At 36.6% G+C, this 16,250-nt stretch overlaps 1 protein-coding gene across 1 annotated transcript in view; it reads left to right on the top strand.

Annotated features, from left to right (window-relative positions):
* The window catches only part of PLCL2 (phospholipase C like 2), a 108,934-nt gene that overhangs the window by 66,502 nt on the left and 26,182 nt on the right, over positions 1-16,250 (top strand). Inside the window, 1 exon segment of the mRNA XM_032991653.2 lies at positions 1,890-2,093. Coding sequence (XP_032847544.1) covers positions 1,890-2,093 — 204 coding nt within the window.

The following is a 16,250-nucleotide window of genomic DNA, read 5'->3' as shown; positions in this document are numbered from 1 at the left end:
TATTAGTTTTGCATAGCTTTACTGACAGATGATATGCACAATTTCAACTCTGTCTAACTAAGGTTTTACAGCTAATAAATGTAAACAAACTACTCCAAATATCAACTTGTGTCAGGGAATGTGAGTTTTGTTTAATTTCTGTATTACTGAAATTTTGTGTTATAAATTGTTATGGTTTTTATGATATAGAAATAGTGTTCTCACAAGCCAGATTATATAGAGTGACATTGTTTCTTAAAAAAATGTAAGGTAGAAGAAGAGGAAAAAAGAAAGTGTGCAGCAGTGAGTTTAATGATTTCTCTAAATCTGTATACAAATAGCCTTTTTTCTTCCTTGTTAGGTACTTCATTACTGTGACAAAAGCTGATGTCATAACATTGTTACATATTAATCACTGATAAAAGTATAACATGAGTGATTAAACTGGTTGTGATGTTGAATGTTTAAACTGCTTGACAGTATGAGGGATAGTCTAGATACAGTGTTGGAAGCCCAAAGGCAAGAGTTATAGCCTTAGTTCTGTCCTGCCTGCCGTTAGTTAATATGTATGTTCCCTTGGTCCTCATTAACCTCTCTGTAAATTCGTTGTTCACAGTGGCTTCCTGTGATGTTTATCTCAAAATATTTTTGAATGTACTTCCCAATGTCTGTCTTTTCAGCTATCTAATTATTGTGTCATTAAGTAGTCCAGTTAATAAAAGTAGTTTTTGTTTCCTGGACATTTACTAGAAGTTACTAAACATTTACTTAAAGTACACTGTAAGTGACTGTAGTAGATGTAATATAGTATTCACATATATTTGCATGAATATGCTATATATACATATTTTGAAGTCTACTTCAGGTATTTTGTCCCATAAAGGGACAGCAAAATATTTCATGTTGGTTTCATGTTTGCATTAAGGTTGGCATTATGTCTCTCTAAGAAATTTGTCCATAAATGAGTCTTACCATGCCAGCAAGATGGAAAGTGGTTTTGATTAAAAAGCTGCTTGGGTAAGACATGAGAGAAAGGAGCACTAAGCACATTTGTAACTTAAATATACCATGTTTTTTGTTTTTGTTTCCTACAGGAACACAAACTCCAGACCTGCCATAGATCACCAGCTCCCACTTGGTACAAAAATCCTAAATTCATTACAGTGCTAAGAATATTCCCATCATGGAATTTCAGTGGCTACTTGGAGTCACATTGTATTTCTAACACTGGAAATTGTCTTCAAGTTTAAATGTATGGTTTTATATTCTACCATATTGGATATAAAATACAACCATAATAAATTTTAGGGAAAGGTACAAAATTGGTATTTATATTAAGTACCTTAAAAGTTCACTTAAGTGTGATTCTGTGGTAGGAATGACATCGGTAGTGGAGTGCTGGGTTTGTGAATCACACCAAATGGGAGCCAGCAGATCCACAGCACGTCTGGACTATAGTTCAGGTATGTTTAAAGTTACAAATGGGCTGAACTCCTCCTTCCACTTCACTTGGCTTATGTGGGACATTCAGCACCTAATGTTTTGTTTCTCTTGGTGGCATTTTAAAAATTACTTTGAAATGTCTTTTAGAATTTTTCAAAATATATAACCAGTACATTTTAGAATTCATTTAGTTGCATGGTGAATTTGGTAGAGGTAGAGACTTATTCTAATTAGATTTTTTTTTTTTTCCCTGTGGCAAGTATTGAATTCTCTTTGAATTTTTAACATTTTTGATAAAATACATGTGTAATACTGGTTGCTTTGGGAAACCGCCAGTTCTTCAGGGAAAAGCTGTGGTAATTCCACATTGTAGCTCAACTATAACAGTGAAGTATTTTATCCTGAAAGAATGAGACATTAAAATTCATATTTAACTGTAAAGGAAACTCTTTCTTTCCTTTTTGCAGAATGCAGTAGTTTCATTCAAAGAATTATGTGGCCTCTCTCCTGTAGCAAATCTTATGCAGTGCATTTTGGCAGTGTCTATGCGCTTGGTTGGGCCTGATAATACACCCTTGGTAGTAGTGAATCTCAATGATCAGTATCCGACTATGGAGCTCCAAGGGATTGTTCCAGAGGTCTTGAAAAAGATTGTAACAGCATATGACATGGTGAGTAGTCCTTTGTGGTTATTTTATATGCTATTTGAAAGGCTTTCTTTTTATAATATACAGTACCGTGCCTGTTTTGAAAGGTCATTTTAACCTGTGACTTCCTATTTCATGCTTCATTACATGTGCTTGAAAGTCGTTCCTATGAATGTACAGCAGCTGATAGTGTTTTCATGCTGACTAAAACAGAGATTAATATACTGCATGCAAATCCGTAAGTGTTTGTACACTTCAGAAGGCAAAGTGGTTATAATCAAGAGGATTTAACATGAAGAGGATGTATTAACTTACCCGTTTTTCAGTAACTTGAAACTTTTTGCGTACCTATAAACCTCTTACATTAATTTGCTACTTTACATTTTCCAGTTTGTGGACCTTGATTTCTTTTGGCTTTGACTCAACATAGAATAGAAGAATGTCAGGACCTACTTTTAGGAATTGTAGTTTTATAAACAGCTTGAAGTGTTAAATTCAGTACATACTTTCCATTTTCCTTCGCTATATCTTTCTTATAGATCTCATTTGATTAGGCATTTTTACATCTGTAAGCAGCTATAATGTTAACTTCAGCCCTTATACTTGAGTAAATACATAAATTGTGTATTTAGAGACTGGAAATTAAACATTTTGCAAGAAGGAAGGAAGAACTAATACGCTGAAAAATACTGATTTACATCTACCTTTGAAATGACCTCCTTACTACCACTGAAGTAATCTGGCACAGAGTAATTGAGCCTTTATGTATTTATTTAATTTGATATATCAGCTGATAATAAGTAAACGTTTCTATGATAATTTTACATTAATTTTGTGCATTCAACTGAGAAATCTCACCTGGCAGGATCAAGTCACTGTTTTTAAAACAGTCCTTGCTACTTAAAGAAAGAAAATGAAGGAAAAGAAAACAGTAGCCCAGTTTCATATATCTTTTAAACTGCTTTCTAAAGAAGAAGTAGCTTTAGAATAATGCTATGCCAAAGTCTAAAAAGCACTCATTGGTAATTAGCAATTTAGCTAGAATTTATGTAGTTCAGTGATGATGTAAACACAACAGAATTTGATTGGAATGGTAGCACAGTTACAAGAAAATAGTGGTATATTCTCTTAGTGGCAGTTTATAGGATATCACTATAATTAGGATGCAAACAAGCTTGATTGTTGGGATTAGACCTGTAACACGTATGCAATGAAGTTCTGTCTTGTTGATGGAGATGTCTCTACCTGCAGTTTGTTCTTATGTTGTGACGCTGATTGTTAGTTACTAAGCTATTCTGTGTAGTTAAAATCTTTTTGTAAGTCTGGACTAAATTTTTTGTTTGAATGTCACTTAGATAGAGGTGACTCATGACTCCAGAAATCTTTACAATCGAAGCTTGGTTTGCTCTTTGTCTCACGCATTGGATTTTTCCCCCACATCCTGTAGTCTACACATGATCTGAGTATTTATTTACTTTAAAATTCTATACTTTGTTTTCATATGTAAGAATAATAGAATATTTATTTAGTGGCATGTTCAAAGCATTTTTCCATCTTCTTTTCACTAAATAAAGACAAAGAGTATGGTAGTGCTTCTAACTCTAAATGATATTGAAGATAAGCAAAAATTAATATTATTTTCATCAAGTAAAAATTATAAATTACAATAATGAAATGTGTTTCAATTTGTGAAATTTTGGTCTTGTCAATACTCTGTCCAGTTTGACAAAAGGTTTTAAGCAATTAAAATCTACAGGGTATACTAGAAAACGAAGTCAGCCATGGGAGCCATACTGATAGCTTTTGTTTCTGAAAGCACATTGTGAAACAGTGGGAGATGTCCATATCATCCTTTCCTCAAGGAGAGGGGAAGAAATGTGAAGCTATTTAGCTCATATATTGATATAGCTCATATATTGATATTTGCTGTAGTGGCAGATGTTTAAACTCCGATACTATCATAGATAGTGTTCTTTTTTTTTTTTTTTTTTTGGTGTAAATTAATACAGTGAACCCTCAGAATGATGCATTTTATCTCAGTAGTTGGTTTTGGCTTGGGGATTTTTTTGGCATGTTTAATTAACAGGTGGATGTAAAATTCAGTTTAATAATGAGAAGCCTTATCCAGAATTATGAAAGGGTAGATGAACTGTCAAATGATTACCTACTTTTCTTATTTTCTGCTGGCTTAGGCCTCAATATAGTTCAAAATTATATAACTGTGTTGTTCCAGAGTGTCAAGTACTGTAAGTATGAAATCATGTTGATAACAGAGATTGTGTTAAATGTTTATTAAATAAACCTTCGTTAGTGCTGTAAATGCACGGGCTGTCATTACCTTGGGTGCATTCCCAGCATGGCACATATAATGATATTCTCAAAGTACTGCTGTTTCAGGATCACAGTATTTTTCGCTAATAAAGGGATTCTTGTCAGAAATAGTCTCCTTTTTATAAAATGATAATAAACATAGAAACTAATATTCAGCCAAGATTTTTAATTATTCAGCATTTGTTTACATTGGGAGTGCTTTGAACGACTCATCATTGTTCTGTAAAGTGAGAAAAGATGTAAGTGGGACAGTCAGTCTACACTGAAATTATGACAGAAGTGCAGTACTGCAGGGGCACATGGAAAGGTGAGAATATCTTTGTTGTAACACAGGTGCGTATATTTTTTTAAAGAAACAATGAGGCAAATTATAATAAGTTAATTAGTAGGTCACCAGATGCTTGGAGCTTTTACATGTAAATAGCACATAATGCTTTCTTGAATTGTCACCATTCACTACTATATTAATGGAGGAATTACAAGTGATAAAGGCTAGTACTATTCATGGGTTAAAATATTGTGGTTTTGAATTTAATGAGTAATTTGTTACCAACATTACTGGAACGAGAAGTTTGCCCAGAAAATAAAAGGATCATTTGCTTTATCTGTGTTACAGGAGCTGTGGGTGTCTTTTCAGAATAATGACAAATATATATAACAAGGAATTTTTGAGAAAAAAATTTCAGTTGTGTATTTTTCTCTAGCTTCTCCATGTTCCTGAGTATTTTTCACCTTAACATCTTTTCACTGTTTAACAATGTTTTATTTTTCCCTCTCGTTCATGAACTTCAGCTTCCTTTATGTGATACTTCAGCATGCACTCTGTTGGTGTCATCACACCCATCACTGATCAGTGCTGCAGACTGAAGCTTGGAGTTAAGGCAAGTGCCTCTTCCACACCATTGCATGTTTATTTTTAAATGTTGTATAAGCTTTATGATAAACAGTAAGTAAACCTTAAAAAGTTACGCTATGGCAAGAGAAAAAAAAATTATCTCGTCCTAAGTCTGCAGCATTATTCAGTGATGAGTATAATAGCACTGCAAAGATATGGTTGAGGACCATAAAATTTAAGCCAGATATTGCTGAAAACTTGACTGTCTCTGTCTGCCCTTAGTGGAGGATGAAGTGTCCCATCTGATGAAGATGAGGTTTTCTGAACTTTGCAAGCAGGCATTTACTTCAAAGAGGAAGGCTAACACAGAAAAGGCAGAGAACTGTACCGGTGTGCAAGAAGATAAAGTAATGTTGCTACAATAATTAGGATTAAATGTTATTAAATCCTAATTAGACAATGCTGCTGGATCCATGTTTTCACAGTTTCTGGTGGTGTTGGTTTTTTTTTTTTTTTTTTCATTCAAAATGTCTGCAGACTACAGTATAGGAGGTCTGTATTTGATTTAAATGAAATCAAATAAGATGAATAGATTTTGTATATACACCCTAGGGATAGGCTTGAGAGCAGGACTGTGTTTATTGGTGGTGGGGGTTGTGAGATGATGAAAACGAGAGAGGTATTAAAATACAGCAAAGCTGGTAAACTGGAAAACACCATATGATTGGTGATCAGTAGCTGTATAGTAAGCTTAAATCAGCTTACCTTATTGTTGGTTCATTTTGACTACTGACTCAATAAATCAGATTGAATATGCAGTCACGTGGAAGTTAACTTCATGTTATTAGCAGATCTGTTTTGAGTTATGCTTAGCTCATAAAATCTGTATTAGTTACCTTGTTGTTGATGTAGGTCCTAGGTTATGGCTACTTGGCAAATACAGTAAGAGGGATTTCAGTCATTCTGCCGTGATTATAGAACAGTATCTTCAGTGAACAAGGAGATGAAGATATTTCTACTTCATCTCAGTTTACTAATGTGTCAGAGTTATTCAGCTGAGAAGCCTTTGTTCTACAAGTTACCCTTTGAGGTTTCAAACTTCTGGGGTAACCAGAAAATACTAGATCCAGTGCTGGTAATTACTAGTTTATCTCCTAAAATGGAGTGAATGAATACATTACTTTAACTCTTCCTAACTTTCTTCGATCTAAATACTCAATTTCTGATTGTGGCAGAGGCCGAGTTCAAGAAGGTCACCAGTCTCCTGTAATAGAACTCAATCCTTGGATCACACATGTTTTTAAATCCCGTGATAGCATCTGACCACTATCTGCTTTGTGTACTTGAAGAAAATCTGGATTTTTCCATCTCATACCTTTTCTGAGGAATACATGACTATCATAGACTGTGATAGCTGTGTTCTGTTTCCTGGTTGGTTCAGAATGTTCTTGAGCCCATGTCTTCTGGAGTCCAGCTCTATGGGTATTCCAAGTTACAGTTTAACTCTTAACATCGTCTGGTTTATAAAGCAAAGAACTTAAGCTTTGCAAAGAAGATTGAAAAGCTGTTATTCACTGATTTTATACTTAAGAGCATAGCTACATAAAAGTAAGGAACCTTGTTAAAATGAAAAGGTGAGATAAATTTTCAAAAGAACAGACATCATAGACACTAAAGATACCACACAGGAGTCTTGAAGTAAATATGTACCACTTATCAAAAAACACTTGAGGAGGACAAAAGGAGGAGGTACTGTTCAGAAGAAGGCGGCATCTTCCAAAAAGCTGAAGTCACCTGCAAATGAGGAAGATAGGATACATATTTAACTCTGCCATGGTTAAATAAAAAAATATAAGCAAGCTGACAATGAAGAATTTCAGCAGCAACCTGCACAGACTTAAAAATAATAGTAAATTATTTTCTGAAAATACCAGAAACAGGAAGCCTGTCAAAAAGTGTGTATGACTACTAGTTGATCAAAGTATAAAAGAAAGCCCCAGGAAAAGAAATAAAGCCACGACACTCAGTCATTTTTCACATCCATTTACCTGTGGAGATTAATGTTTCACATGAAACACTTCTTTATGAAGGACTTACTGGAGAATTCATCTCTAACTGAAATACCAATAGAAGATATTATACAGGAAAGGCGAAATGACTCAAGGGTTCTGAAATGATTGAATCCTTGAATGATTCAGGGGTTCTGAAAGATCTCAAGAGTTGATATATCCAAACTGCTAATTGTTGTGTGTATCCTCTCACTTAAAACTGACTATCAAAGTTGCTAGTGTGGTGCCAGCGTTTTAAGAGGTTTCCAGGGAAGATCATGAAATTACAGATCAGACAGGCTGACATCTGTACTGTGAAAATGGGTAGAAACTGTTTTGAAGAAGAAAATTCGAGGAAACACGGAGAAACATGTCGTGTTGGGGAAGAGTCAATACAGCCAGGGCTCATTAATCTCTTAGAGTTCTTTAAAGTCAGGAAGGACGTAGACGTGGAAGATTAGTCTGGTTGTGTTTTCCAAAAGCATTTGACAAAGTCCCTTTTCATATACTCATATTGAAATGAAATACTGTTAAATTTTTAACCTTTAAAAATTCTTAGCTCTTCTGTGATCGCTGGAGTAAATGTTGAACTGAACCTTACGTTCCAACAGGACAACTGTTAAAGACAGTTGCTTGTGTTGATTTTTGCATTAGGGTATGTTTTTCAAGTAAGTGGATTAGAGATAATAGGTATAGCTCCAACAACTTTGATCTAGCTAATATAGCTAAGTACTCCTGAAGATTTATGGCTTGATGGTGCCCCCAGATTTGCAAAGATCATCAAGGTGTGAGTTATGTGTGTGCTTGAAGTTTAAACAACTTTCTCAGTCTCAGTGGTGGATTGTTATAATGTGTGTTAAAACAGAAGTTTCAGAGTTAGCAATATAAATGCAGTATTTAAATACCGAAAACACACACTGTCTCACTATTTCCGTTATTGCCTCTGGCTTTGTACAGTATGTTTGCTTTCTTTATCAAGTCTCTGCAGAGTTAGAAGTGTCTTTATTTAGGTAATAAATGTATACAGTTCATTGGTGAAGAGATTTAAGGGAAAACATGTAATTCAGTGCAGTTTAATACTGCAAATAGCCTAGGTAATGATTTTCACAATGTTTAATAAATTATAATAATTGTAGATCCTGGGTTTTGAGATAAATTTAAATAGATACTGATTGTGTAGTTGTTAGTCTGTCACAAAAAGTGATGGAAAACAAAAGTATTGATGGAAAATACAGTGGGTAGCTTGAGCAGTTTCTTCAAAAAGATTTATGTTGTTTATTATCAGTTTTTATTTTCCTGTTTTATAACAGGACTGTCATTCTAAACTGAAGGCTGCAATTATGCTTCCAAAATCAGAGTTGCAGATGATAACCTCAGCTTATGTTGGGCTTTTCAGTCCACAAGGGCAGAAAGAAACATCTGATTTTGGATATTCAGACTCCAGTGCCAAATGTTGTAAACTATGAGCTGTTTTACATTGATTGAAGAGCTCTGGTAATGACAACTTGATGCTCCTGGAAAGTCAAGATTTCTTCATTTTTTGTTAAAGCATGAACGCTGAAGGTTTTTGTATCCTCTCACTAATCCCATTATGCCTAATAGCTGACTCACAGTATTCATAAGAGCATAAAATAATATGACTACTTAGAAAGAGGAGTTCATCTAGCTTTCTGTCCTGTTTCTAATGTAGCCCAATGGAATGTTTATGGAAGAGCATAAAAATAGGTCAGGTACAAAGCAACTTCTCTTAAATGTACTCCATATTTTCAGTAGTAGTTCTCCTTTTCTTTCTTAATAAGTTCTTAATATTCTGTTTGTCTTTTTGACTCCTTCTGTGTGAAAAGATTGTGGTTATTGGAACAGTTACTGACAGTTTTAGTTTTAAAAATAACACTACCTATTAATTTTTTCACAAGGATGATAAATTTCTCCTTCTCTTTACAAATGTAGGATATTTTCCTTTCATATATACGTGCTTCCTTATTGTCCTCTTGTTACATAATGTTTTCATTCTAACAGCTTTAGTTTGAAAATTATGAAATTGATTTTGCTGTAGCAACCAGAGTATTAGGAAAGCAAGGAGAAATGACTGTTGGATTTAAGAGTTTAATGTCACAGTGTGCATAGTTTAGAAGAGAGCTGCTGATTATTTTATTTACTCTGTCTTCAACCTAGTCTTTCTCAAATACTTTACTGAAAAAAGAATGTAGTACTTTTTAATGGAGAATTTGTGGACTGTTTGTTCCTTTGGTAAATTTTCTTGAACTGTGGGAAATCTAATTCATTTTGAGATACTGCAGAATTAAGAACAGATGATGTCCTATTTTTTCTCAGGCCTACAGGAATTAGTTTTGATAAGTGGATTTCTTCTCTTATGCTCCTCTCTGCATTATGGTATAATCTCAGCTTGCTGCTTCCTGAAGAAAAAAAAAAATTATTCCATGTATGTGTTTCCTAGAATGTAAGACATCTCAAAAAGAGGTGAGAGAGGAAAGGAAGGCTGAAAAAGTGAAACCATGGGTCTGTATGTATGTTTTTCCTGCTTTTGGGGATATACTGCCACTGTGAATTAGGTACAGTATTATGTTTATAATAACAGTGAGTTGCCACTGTGTTCAGGAAGCACAATGGAAATTTCCTCTGCATTTGCCTTGGAAGAAGACAGTGTTTTGAAGTCTAAAGGGAAGCATAATACTTAATGATATCATAATGTATGAGATATGTTATGGTCGAGGGAAATGGTCTATCCCCTCTATTCAGCACTGGTGAGGCCACACCTGGAGTACTGTGTCCACTTCTGGCCTCCCCAGTACGAGAGAGGCATGGACATACTGGAGAGAGCCCAACAAGGGTCCACAAAGGTGATGCAGGGACTGGAGCATCTCTCTTATGAGGAAAGGCTGAGAGAGCTGTGACTGCTCAGCCTGGGGGGCAGAAGGCTTAGGGGGGTGATCTCATTAATGTATGTAAATGCCTGAAGGGAGGGTGCAAAGAGGACAGAGCCAGACTCTTTTCAGTAGTTACCAGTGACAGGAGAAGAGGCACAAAATGAAACACAGGAGGCTCTGTCAGAACCTCAGGAAATGCTTTTTGACTTTGAGGATGACTGAGTGTGGGAACAGGTTGCCCAGAGAGGTTGTGGAGACTCCACCACTGGAGATACCCAGAAGCTGTCAGGACATGGTCCTGGGCAGCCTGCTCTAGGTGGCTCTACTTGAGCACGGGGAGTTGGACCAGATGACCTCCTGAGGTCCCTTCCAACCTCAATGACTCTGTGTTTCTGTGCTAAATTTATTTCCTTCCACAGTTGGAGAAGTAATTTCTAATTTAGACAATGTGTTTGCTAAAAAACTTACTGTTTTGAAGCACATTTAGTTTGATGTGAGGAGTCTCTGTGTGCAGAAGTAACACCAGCTTTGTTTTCCTACTTTGGCACTTTAAACTATAGTAGAAAGATGAGCTGTTTTTCATTATAGAGCAACTTTGGAGTGTCTGGGCAAAACCATGCCTGATTTTAAATCTATAATGAAATTATTACCGATTGTTGTTTTGAGCCAGAAACCTCAGTTCTAAAAACTCCTTTTGATCAGAGATGTCAACTTTACTAAAATCCTTAATTACAAAGAATCACTGAGGTTGGAAGGCACCTCTGGAGAGCATCTAGTCCAACCACCTTGCTTAAAGCAGGATTAGATAGAGCAGGTTGCCCAGGGCTGTGTCCAGTTGGGTGTCGAGTATCACCAAGGATGGAGACTCCACATCCTCTCTGGGCAACCTCTTCCAGTGTTTGACCAGCCAAGATCCCCACTGAGCCTTCTCTGCTCCAGGCCGGACAGTCCCAGCTCTGCCAGCCTCTCCCCATAAAAGCTGCTCCAGTCCATTCATGTATCATCTCAGTGGCCCTTGCTGGACCCTCACCATACGGCCATGTCCCTCCTGTACTCGGCAGTCCAGACCTGTGTGCAGCACTGCAGATGTGACCTGGCCAATGCTGAGCAGAGGAAAAGGACCAACACCCTGGGTCTTCTGAGATGCTCTTCCTTAGGTACGTTCAACTTCTTGTCCACCGTGACACTCGGGCCCTTTCCTCTGAAGCTGCTTGCCAGCCAGCCAGCCTCCAGCTTGTACCGGTGCGCGCACACGAACGTTCCCCTCCAGGCACGGGACTCGGCCCTTCCCTCTGCTGAACCCTTTTCATGGGGTTCCTGTCAGCCCACTTACCCAGCCTGTCAAAATCTCTCCGAGTGGCAGCACAACTGCCTGCTGTATCCAGCCTCCTTCAAGTCTCCTACCTTCTGTCAACTCGCTGAAGGCGCACTTTGCCCCATCATCCACGTGATAAATGAAATTGTAGCTCCACGGTCGACCCCTGGGGCACACCACTAGTGGCTGTGCTCCGGGTGCACTTCATGCTGCTGATCACAATGCTTTGAGCCTGGCTGGTCAGCTAACTGCCAGTCCACCTCCTTGCCCACTTATGTGGTCTCTACTTAATTCCTTAGTTTGTCGGTGAGGATGTTACGAGAGACAGCATTGAAAGCCTCAGTAAAGTAAAAAAAAAAACCAGCCACTGCTTTCCCCTCATCTGTCAAGCCAGTCACCTCATTGTAGAAGGCTGTCAGGCTGGTTAAGCCTGATTCCCCCTTTGTAAATCCATGCTGAATTTCCCCAATCACCTTCATGCCCTTCACCTGTTTGGAAATGGTTTCCAAGAGGATTTACTCCACCACCTTCCCAGGTATTGAAGTGAGGCTAACTGGCCTGTAGTTCCTTGGTCCTCACTCTTCTTTTAGATAAGAGGGAAATTCGCTTTCTTTTAGTCCTCAGGAACTGTTTGCCATAATCTGTCAAAGATAACCGAGGGTTGCCTTGCAGTGACATCAGTCCACCTGCTAAGGGCTCATGGGTACATTCCACACATATGTCTCTGCGTATATATTGCCAACCAATACCTGCTTTACATAACATGAATTACTCAACTCATGGACTGGCTGTGGTTTTTCTGTTTAATTTCTAAATTTTCTCTGGCATTTGAAGAAAAACTTGAAAAGAAAATAATAATATTCTGTTCTGCTGTTGCCTCTGAAGGTTTTTTCCTGTCTCATCACTTGTCAGTAGTAGTTGTCAGAAAGTTGTAATCTCTGAAAACTGTTCAGCTCTCTTTTTTCAGTCATCTTTTCCATGCAACTTAGTAAGCTATTCTTCAGATATTTTAAACTTCTGCTACGAGGTCTTTTGGAAGACTGTAACTTGAACTTGGGGCAGAGAAAAAGATATTGTCCCTTTTGTTAAGATGCTACTTTGCAATTGCTTCAACATATTTTGCTGTATAGTACTCCTGTTTGAACTTGAGGACCCTTTACTCTTGAAAACTGATGAGCAGTGGTGTAGTGGTGCTAGCAGTCTCAAGGGTAGTAGGTGTAAGGTTTTTATCACTGCATATTGAGTTTTGATGAGTTGCCTACTTATTAGAAGTCTACTTCCGTTGTTTATGGTGGTAGCAGTTAAAAGTTGGACATTTCAGAATGCTTTCAGTGTGGTGTCCATACCATTAGAACAAGTAATTTGAGTTCTGAGGTTTAATATGTGTTTACAATCTGATTTTCTAGTAATTTCCTTCCTTATTGCTTTAACACCATTCTTCTGTAGCAGAAAATCAAAGGCAGTATATAGGGTTCAAAACAACTCTTTATGCAACTTCAGAGCAAGCTGACCATGGCAGCTGTCACTTTAAGGACTAAGAGCAATTATTTTGTTTTTTCCAGTGCCACAACAAAAATGCCGTCTGGTGAATTGACAATAAATACTGGACTGTTTGGATGCAGTTTATATATATATTTAATTAGAACTGACTGTATTTGTTTGATTTCCTGGTACGTATAATGGTTCTTGAGAATAGGAATGTTTATATGGTGCCCCTACCAGAGTTCCTTTTGTTGCCATTATTGCTTGGGGCACTGGTAGTGACTTCTGGTCCTCTTGGGGTCACACACATCTTCTGAAATAATGCAGATACTATTAGCAGTTTATGTATTGTAGTTTGGGATGCCCTGTGTTTGGTTTCCTTTTTTATGAGGTGCTATTTACTACTAGTGTTATTTGTAGTATTCTGGACTTAATAAAGTGTCTGGAAAATGTAAATTACATTTTTATTACTACTGGTAAGAGCACTGGTTTGGCCACTGAATACTAAACTGATTTCAGAAATGGTGTAGTTTGTGGTTTCAGAAGTATATCTAATGCTGAGATTTGAGACAAAAGGAGAATATCAGCAGCATTTTGTGGAGAGAGCTATTTTAATAAAGATTTGGTTTATGCCTACACTAAGTATGGTTTTGGTTTTACTGTTGGAATGTAAGTCTAACAGTATTGGCAACACATATTCACAGATTTTGAAATGTAAATATGTAGTGTGCTTTGCTTGCCAAAAATAAAGTTCATCCTTGGTGTTGCAACTCTGTCAGTGAAGGTATTTTCTCTCACTGAGTTTCATCAACCAGCTGCAGTTTATCACTGGCGGGTTTTTCCATTTTAAAATGCAGCTGATGTCTCTCTTGGTGTGCTACCAACCAGTTCCACATGCAGAGAAATTAATAAATCCTGAGGGGTTTTTAAGCTTTCTTTCTCAAGGTCTGTATTCTTTGTTAAATGTGATGTTTAAAATATTTAGGGTTGAGTTCAATCTACATTTTTTCCCTAAGCTGGGGGCATAAACAGGGTGTTCTGTCTTCTGCCAGCAGACATGTCTTCATGAGCCCGGTAGTAATAGATCTTCCCGTGTTCAACTTCAGCTAATATTGAATGAATGGTTTCAAATACATGCATGTGTACATAGGTGTGAGCACTTACGTACGTGTGTAGACACACACAATGTTACTTCATAGCATAAAAAAACCCAACAAAACAGACTTAAAGCTCTGCAACATAAAAAATAAGCCTAAAGGGTAGTCTAGACATATATTCCTTTTTTTTTTTTTTTTTTTCTGTAACTGTCTCTTAATGAGAGAGTTCTGTTTTACTGAGAAAGAGGATAGATATATTTTTTAAGTATATGACTTTCTCATTTGGTTTGTGAAGACACAGTCATATAAGTGGTGAATGGTACTGTTAGCAACACAATTCCATCAGTTTGAAGTAGGAATGGTTTTGATTTCTAACCATTCTTATCATACTTTTTAAGGCAGGGACAATATATAATAATACAGGTCTCTAATCCTCACTGAGAACTCTGGACTGATCATTTAGTGTTTATTTCTAAAACCCCTTAAGAATAACTTAAATATTTTTTTAAATCTTTCTTGACATTTGTTCTTTTGTTAGAATTACTGACGTTTTTTCTGATAACTAGGTAAAATGGTTGCATGATCTAACAAACAGAGTTTGATGAATAGATCAAACTGTCAGCCTGGCCTTTGCAGAAATGTGATGACTTCAGGGCTCATAAGGCATACCATTCTGCATTTCCCGTTTTCCAAAAAGAACCCCCCAAAAAAACACAAAATAGTCCAGTATGTAGTGAGATGGGAGAAGGGGTGGAAACTGAAGGGGGGAGTTGAAACAATTCCAGCAAGTGTTATACATTCTGTATTTAAAATATATTTGTTGGATATTTTTAATCTTTACTTCAGAAGCATCAGCAGGTTAGAGATGGGAATTAATACCGCAAAAGAGTTGCTAGAAAGTATAGCTACTAAACTTCATACAATATCTGCTCTTTTCTTAGAAAAGGCATGGGTAATTTGCAATACATTTTTAATAATCAGCTGGTAACTGGTTGCTTTCCAGTTTTGTCGCTGACAATCTCAAAGTTGGCTATGGTTGGCAAAACCCGCTTATTGATTGGCTTTTTCAGTATAGACTAGTCTAATATATACTAGACTCCAACTGGTCTTTCTCCTCAATTTCCACAGCTAATTTGCCTTGAGAGTTTCATTCTGCTGCAGTCATACTGGTTTTTACACTGAAGCTTCTGCTTACTCATCATTTTCTACTTTACTTTCTTATCAAACACACAAACATCCAGGTGTCATTTGGATCAGGCTAATTTCCTTTTTAAATATAACCATTTGTACTCAGTTGTTCCGTATGCTGTGTTTACCAACAGTCTTCCAGTCTCTGTTAATATCTACATGAATGTTTTTGTGATGTTATAATTTTGGCTTGAACACCTGAGAGAATTTATATGTTCAAACACTCCATAAAAATCATTTAACCAGTAACTGAATACATACTAAAAGGTGATTGCAAGATGAAGAGCAGTACAAGAATAAAATTAAAATGAACTACTACTATTACTTTATTAGTCAAACACATCTAAAAGGTGACACATAATCATGCACACAGCATACTGCTCTGTTATTTCTTTAGTGAAGGACGTTGGTGAAAGTGGGTGTAGCATAATATTGATTGAATGGTCGTGGCAGTCAACCCCTGAATTATTGCTAGCTCAGACAATTTTGCTTAGTGATGCTGTTAATCTTAAATGCAACTTTGTATGTATTTTAGAGACCAAAGATAAAGTAACTGTTAATGGCCTTGGTAATATAAAAATTGGTATTAGAATAATTTATGTCATATGATATGCATTGACATTTTTCTTCAAAAGTTGCAAAGAGGGTGTTGCTTTTGATCTGAGAGAATTTAGGCAAAGCAACTTTCCATACCAAAACTGTGAAATATTAAATCTGTACGTTACTATAAAGTCTTCTTCAGTGTTAGCCTTGCTGTGATGAAAGAGCACTAATACAGCAGTTAGTTTAATTCCTTTTCATCTGCAGAACTAGTACAACTTTCTTGCTTTGTCAATAAAGAAGCAGTGATGTAAGCATTTTTATTCATCTTTGAGTTCTCTTATATCTGAATATCAGTGCAATGGCTCAGAGTAAGTTTTCTAATATGCTGAGACTTGTTCTCTGCTATTTCTAAGTTATCAGATGTGCACGTAGAATGTATTGTATGAAGGAAGCA

Source organism: Tyto alba, unplaced genomic scaffold, assembly GCF_018691265.1.
Source record: "Tyto alba isolate M040663 unplaced genomic scaffold, T.alba_DEE_v4.0 Super-Scaffold_38, whole genome shotgun sequence".
In the NCBI taxonomy this organism is placed as follows: Eukaryota; Metazoa; Chordata; class Aves; order Strigiformes; family Tytonidae; genus Tyto; species Tyto alba.
The sequence above is the reverse complement of the archived record's forward strand: the minus strand, read 5'-3'. Positions and strand labels throughout refer to the sequence as shown.